Source organism: Lethenteron reissneri, chromosome 72, assembly GCF_015708825.2.
Source record: "Lethenteron reissneri isolate LAM-NWPU_2019-01 chromosome 72, ASM1570882v1, whole genome shotgun sequence".
Taxonomy (NCBI): domain Eukaryota; kingdom Metazoa; phylum Chordata; class Hyperoartia; order Petromyzontiformes; family Petromyzontidae; genus Lethenteron; species Lethenteron reissneri.
Window position 1 is genome coordinate 7,129,137 of NC_083850.1, and position 7,315 is coordinate 7,136,451.

General features: G+C 47.0%; 1 protein-coding gene across 4 annotated transcripts in view; it reads left to right on the top strand.

Moving 5' to 3' along the window:
• LOC133361388 (zinc finger protein 239-like) overlaps window positions 1-5,505 on the top strand; it is a 22,777-nt gene extending 17,272 nt beyond the window's left edge. For 2 of the 4 annotated variants that reach the window (XM_061580320.1, XM_061580318.1), the window contains exon 2: window positions 649-5,505. In XM_061580320.1, the coding sequence (XP_061436304.1) occupies window positions 689-1,849 (1,161 nt within the window). In that variant the 5' untranslated portion in view covers window positions 649-688 and the 3' untranslated portion in view covers window positions 1,850-5,505. The remainder of the gene's footprint in view (window positions 1-648) is intronic. The other 2 variants (XM_061580319.1, XM_061580321.1) reach the window with 1 other exon arrangement.
• The last annotated feature ends 1,810 nt before the right edge of the window (window positions 5,506-7,315 follow it).

Below are 7,315 nucleotides of genomic sequence, written 5' to 3' on the forward strand. Positions count from 1 at the left end.
GAAGGGAGGAAGCATCAATACTGAGCAGATGAAGGCGGCCAGGCATGGTTCTGGACACACCACCACTTTTTACCATGCCAGTGTGTGACAGTGTCAAGTTTGTATTTGCAGTAAATTATATTAACTATTGAACATGGAGGTTAAATCAAAACAAACGCTTATTTTAGTTTCCCTCTGGAACTTTTTGGAAGAATGGAAACAGGAAATTAACAGCACATATGCTGCTGAAGTTAGATCTGTTCATCCAAGCATTCAAGCAAATCTGAGCCTGGCTCCACACCTCTAAAGTTGCGATTGAACATTTATTGATGCATTTCTGCATAATAAAAATAGTATTATTCCCAACAGCCTTTGCCTATGTTAGCTGATATTTGCTTTTATAAATACTACTTTTGCAGCCAGGCAGCTGAAATTGTGTTCTTGGTGTTTTGGATTAATATTTATTTTGAAGATACTAGGGCTTCCAGGCATATTTATAACCATTTGCCCTCTCATCGTTTGCCTTAACAGCCCGTGTGATGAATTTGGGGATAATCCTGAATATATGAATAAATATAGACGTGTAAGTCATGTGTGACTCTGTATATATTCATTCCTCTGTGCCTCGATACTAATGAAGATGGTGTGGACATTTTTTTCTGTCTGCAGCTGATGCTTCTTCTGATGCTTCCTCTGCAGAATTGGTCTGATGGAGCAAAGGCACTCAGCGCAGCTCGGTACACAAGGACAACAATGGGACCAGTATGCAAGCAGCATGGATTGTACTGGAACTTTTACACAGGACCAGAGATCTCCAACGGGAGAGAAACCCTTCAATTGCACTGTGTGTGAGAAGGCATATTCAAGTTCATCTTATCTTAAAATACACCAGAGAACACACACAGGAGAGAGACCCTTCAAGTGCAGTGTGTGTTGGAAGGCATTTTCAAGTTCAATTTATCTTAAAAAACACCAGAGAACACACACAGGAGAGAAACCCTTCAAGTGCAGTGTGTGTGAGATGGCATTTTCACAGTCATCAAATCTTAAAATGCACCAGAGAACGCACACAGGAGAGAAACCCTTTATGTGCAGTGTGTGTGGGAAGGCATTTTCAAGTTTGTCTTGTCTCAAAATACACCAGAGAACGCACACAGGAGAGAAACCCTTTACATGCAGTGTGTGTGGGAAGGCATTTTCAAGTTTGTCTTGTCTCAAAATACACCAGAGAACACACACAGGAGAGAAACCCTTCAGGTGTAGTGTGTGTGGGAAGGCATTTTCATTTTCATCTGATCTTAAAAAACACCAGAGAACACACACAGGAGAGAAACCCTTCAAGTGCACTGTGTGTGAGAAGACATTTTCATTTTCACCTGATCTTACAAAACACCAGAGAACACACACAGGAGAGAAACCCTTCAAGTGCACTCAGTGCGGGAAGGCGTTTGCACAGTCAACACAGCTTAATACACACAAGAGAACAAACAAGCATCAGAAGACCCCCAAGGAGTGTAGTCTGAAATCGACTTGTGAAAGTCAAAGTGCTGCAATGAGCCCATCCCTCCTGAAAAAAGAACCAGAAGTAAATTCCAGCTTGGACACTATGAAATGTATCAAGGTGAAATTTGCAGAGGCGAAGGTGAAATCTGAAGAGGTGATAGTGAAGAGCGAAGAAGTGAAGGTAAAATGTGAAGATGAACATTCAACTCCAAAATCGGACCTTCACATCAATGGATGCAACGTGAAGCAGGAGGAGAATTCTGACTGTGAGGCAGAGCGAGGCAACTCCCAGCAGTTTGTTGATGTGGAGGTGTGGGTAGACTTCTTGGACAATACAAAGTCAAATGGAGAACCTGTAGATGTGTAAGCTTGAGACAATGAAGCTACAATAGTTTCACATTTGTCACAGGCATTAAATGAAAAAAACGTCAAGATGAACACTCCATTCCTAGGTTCAACCTGCAGAGCAAGAGCGGTCAGCATTTGCGGACCTGTGGGTTGGGTAGATCTCTAACTAGGAGCGAGAGCCAATAAGCTCCCAAGCATTCACTATGTTATAATAATATTAGCATATATATGGTGCTTGCTTAATTGCCTCAGCAACTCGGAGTTTTGTATCATACCTCATCACAAAGACTCAAAAGAGCACGCCTAGTGGCGTCCTCTGGATTAACACCGTTTGATACTAGGCTCGCAAGAAAACTGTCTCTGGTGTGGACCAATCAGTTTCAAAGATAATGCATATGTTGTGCATGGACTGACAGAGTATCGCTGAGAGTTTTATTCTACATTCATCCTGATGCTTTGAGTTGCTTGCAAAGTCAAGGATTGCGATAAGTTTTATTGTACTAAGCTTTCACAGTTGTTCAAGAGGTGTGCGAATACAATTTACAAGTTTTGAGAGTGAGTTCCAGCTCCCACGAGCAGCTGCGATCGGCAGGCTCCGCCGAACCTGCCCCCGTGACTGGCACATCGTCAACGAGCTGCACCAGCAGAAGCCACGAGTCTACAAAATCAACGCAGAGTTGACTTACTGCAAGCAGCAAGCTCTGGGGTGGGACTCTGCAATCAACCAAGGATGAAGAAGTTTGCCGAGTAGCAATGGGTCACCGAGTACGAGCTCGGCGCTGACAGAAGAATTATCGCTCAAAGTTATTCAACGCTGAGTGCCAGCTCCTACGAGCAGCTGCAGCCCGAGAGATAGAGTGACGAGCAACGACGATCAATCAACCGGGAGAAAGGGTGGAAGCCCAAGCATCGACCAAGCCAGCATCTTAGAGAACCAGCTGCACGCGCAACCAGGCATCGCCAGAGAGCACGGAGCCAGAGAGAGAGCGCAGCAGCGCCACCGAGCAAGGGTGTCAGCTGCCAGCGGACGAGCGGCGAGCGCTGTCGAGCACCTTCAAAGACAAGCATCGTGCCGACTCGGCTCATCCAGCAGGGGAAAAAACCATGAATAGCCACCCGTGAGAAAGAGGAGAGCGCCGTGGGTTCGACCCACACACACCGACCAGCACCAGCTGTGAACCAAGACAAGAGTGAGGAACGGCGACCAGCAGACGAGCTGCGGGCGCTATCTGACGACGGAATCATCGCGCACCGCCGACGGCGAGCGTCGTTCCGACTCTTCATCCAGCAGTGGGCAGCAGCTCCAGCTGCGGCCGAGAGAGAGAGAGTGAGGAAGCTGTGTGTGTGACCCTCCCCCACACTCACATACTCGCCACGTATCACCCAGCGTCTGCTTGACGCGAAGAATTGATCAAGGAGACAAAACCACCAAACACACACCGCACATACCGGGACTAATAATGAGAAGAATAATCATAAGAGTGCGTCAACTATTAGCTGATAATGAAGAACATTGCTGCTTATCGAGTCACGTGGATACGGTCTTTGAGAAGTATTTTAGTCGTTCTTTTTGTTAATTTTAACTGTACCGATGAATTCATTGACGAAACTTAACGTTTAGAAACCTACGTTACGAATCCACACACTCACAGTAAGACTATTGTGTTGAAATCTTTCTTTTGATCACAGAGTCTTGCTCGCGAATTTATTGAAGCCTTTGCCAATTGATAAGCATTTGCTGAAGCAGGCATGTGATGCCGCCGCCACGAAGCCGTTCAGCAGGCGCCCCATCTACAACCTCGCCACCACCAAGTGACGGAGCCGACACTGCGTCCCCCTCACCTCACATGAACACACCCGCACGCATTTCCCCCCCCCCATAGAGCTCCGAGGGGAGGTCACCTGACTGACCGTTTTTATCCGAGAAACCCTTATCGTGATTAACTTTCACGGTTTCCGGCGACCAGGGAATTGGACGACCTCCCCCGACGCTACTTTGCACCGCGGCGCTGCGACCGGCCTTAAGATGGTATGGTCGCGGCGAAGGGCATTCGGCCACCGCGGTTGAAACGCATCCCCCCACACACACCCCCACGGGTCGACGAGATAGGCAGAGGAGGGACGGGGCGGCATAGTTTAGCGTGCCAAAGAGGGCTCGAGTGCGTAGGTGCCATTGTTAGGGAAGTTAAAGGATAGGGCTGGAATTGCAAATAATCAGAGAGGCGACTCGGGCGCATAGTGCGCAAGTGATGGGGCAGGTGGTGGAGACATGCGGAGGCTCCGCGCTTAACTTCCACAGCAGGCCGTGGTGATGGACGCCGCTGCATAATGCGCAAGACCAAGGCGCCATGCATGAGAAAGGGATTAATTAGAATAAACGCCGCAACACGCAACGCATCTGATTAGCATAGCAAGGGCGCCCGGAACCGCCGTACGCGTGCTGACGGGCACGCGCCCATTGTTAAAGAAAAACTGGGAGGGGGCCGCCACCACGCTCGGAGCCGCATCCCTTTGATGTAGGGAGGATAAAAATGGGGCGCAAAGGGGATATCGCTCTCTTACTCCAGCACCAGGCGACAAGACGCTCTCCAGCCAGCGACCCGAACGTCCGTGAGACGCATCGAGGTACGCCGCGAGTACGGGATCAACGGACCGCTGTGGGCACCTAACAGTGAGTAAGAAGGTGAAGTAGGATCATAGCCGATAAATAGGGAATAGGTCCAGGGGTAGTAGAATAGGCCAGCCTCGTCGATTCATACTGATTTAATATCAATTCCCAGGTGGTCGAAAATAAATCATTAATAGCTAATCGTGGCCTCGTGTGATCTAGTTGAGAGGTGTGAACGGGTGTGGTGCTGTGTACACAGTGGTTCGCCACGTGAGTGAGCGCTGCGCGGAGCTGCGCGTGTGGGTGCGCGTGTGTTCACTACGTGTATGATACAGGTGCGCGATCACAACGTGAGTGTTCAGTGGTGAGTGAGTGCCGCGGGGAGCTGTGTGCGGGAGTCCGCGTACGTTCGCTACGTGTCGGATACGGGTGCGCATTGGTAATGTGGTTATTCGACGTGGAGGCGAGTGCCGCGCAGGGCTGTAGACGGGCACACGCTCGCAGCGTGCGAGAGCTGTACGTAGCGGTGTAAAGAGGGGGAGTATGGCATTTGATTGATGATGCTGTGCGCACGTATGCTTGCAGCGTGGGAGCGCTGCGTGAGGCCGTGTGGGTAGGGGTGTCGCGTCCGAAGGCCGGCGAAACCCTAGCGGGTAATAGAGCGGTGCGGCAACGCAACCGGAATAGGGGATGCGTGAGGGGGAGACCCTGGGGGCCAACGGCCCCCACAGGCACACTGCCGCACACCATTGTTCCAAGACGTTTGGTTAATTACATAATCTACCAATGAATTCATTGAGGTCTACTTTTGCATTTGGGACATGTTTCATTATTGCCGTTCGTATGAATATGGTCACATTTATTTTTAAGGACTTTTTCCTATGCTCGCGTTAGTCTGAGAAATTAACCGATTGCTCTGTTACCCAGTTTAACAACGTAATCAGTGAGGGTTAAATGTACGGATCAATGAGCACATCTCCAGGAGTACTGTGACAATTCCAAGCATAAGAGTTTGCATATTAGAGTGTTATATTTTTGTTTAGAAATTAAAGTTGCTTAACACAGAAGTGTCTGAGTGGTTCCTTTCAAAGTTCATGCATAATGATCTTAATTATAACAACTGTATCCTTCGGCAAGATCTGAATTCTGAGACCTGATAGAATTGCACTAAAATAATCAGTAAAAGTTAAAGCGAGAATCACAATTAGTAAGAAGACATTTTTTTCACGGACCGGTGGGGCGGGGGGATGGTTTCATGATAATTCAAGCGCATTATATTTATTGTGCACTTTATTTATATTTTTACATTGTAATATGAAATAATGATACATCTCACCATAATGCAGAATCAGTGGGAGCCCTGAGCTTATTTTCCTGTAACTAGATGGTCCCATCTGGGGGTGATGGGAGACGGTGACACCCGATACGTGTTGCCTATGTCCAGTCTACTCCATAATCTCGTTTTGGTTGCTGTCACTGCAGAAAACACTGCTTCACAAAGATAGGACATTGGAAATGGAAGCAGGATTTTATGTGCTTTTGTGGCAATCTCAAGATATTCCGCCTTGACTTTAATCCAGAACGTATCGAGATTTGAAGTTGTCTCAAACATACTTTTAAGGCCACCATTTGCGATCTCAAGCAGTTGATCCTCTTCTAGCACAGACAAAGTCGATTTACCTGGCTTATTCACAAATGGGTCTATTCCCAGTTCGGGGGTCTTTTGTGGTTGGGAAGTAACGCTCAAACTCTTTTAAAAGCTGAGATAGGTTTTAATGCACCAGCTGGGAGAAAGGCCCTGGCTCAGTCTCTTTCAAAATCTCTGCTAGTGTTTGAAACATGTCAAAAGTTCCAATGTTCACTCGTCGCCCCCATAATTCCAGTTTGGCTTTGAATGCAGCCACTTTATCTATCGAATTGAAAAGAGTTGTCGATCTACCCTGAAATGACACATTGAGTACGTTGAGCAGGCTTAATATGTCACACAAGTGAGCAAGTTTTTCGACCCATTCTGTGTCACTGAAATGTGCTGACAGTGGTGACTGTTTTTCTAAAAGATGTCTCTGGAGTGGCTCTCGCAACTCTCTGGCCAGTGATCTACCTTTAGAAAGCCATCTCACTTCTGTGTTTTAGAGATGATGTGTGGTGAGCGCACTGCGCTACGAACCCGGCGATCCGAGTCCGATTCCCGCTCACGGCCACCACGATTATTTTTACTGGTCCTGGGCTTCCCCTAGGTCGTCTCAGCCTCAAACGAGTAACTGATGTGGTGTGTGAACATCGCCACTGGGGAGACAAAGGCGGCCGGGCGTGGTGAATCCAAGTCCCGGGCGAAGCTAGTCTTCAATATATGAAAGGAAAATTTGTGAATGTGTTGTTTGTTCAAAATGTTTAGCTGTACTTCCCGACATGCAACAAACTTGAAATTTGCCATGTGGGTACTTTGCAAAATGTACACCATGCACAAATTATACAAATATAAACTTTTGTTTTTTGGGGGGGGGGGGATGACCATGAAGTGTGTGGTGAGAATCGATATCTGCTGAGCGTTTGTGGTATCGATTAAAAGGGAATAGGCCGATTCTAAATAAATCTACAACCTTCGATTCCTTTGCGCGATCTAAAGAATCGAATATTGACGCGCGAGCGTAAGTTTATTTTCCACCGCGCGTTGGGATTTATTTAAATTTATTTACATTTTATTTAAAAAATTATGTTTTTAATTTTCTTGAGAAGTTTTTCAATACATTTTCCCCCCAGGCAGTACCTAATAAATGAAACTAACTATCAACTGGCGGTTAATTAACATAATTTATTCATAAATGATATCGCTAGTTCATTGTGACTGGTTCAGCATCCACGCCTCATCACTGGACA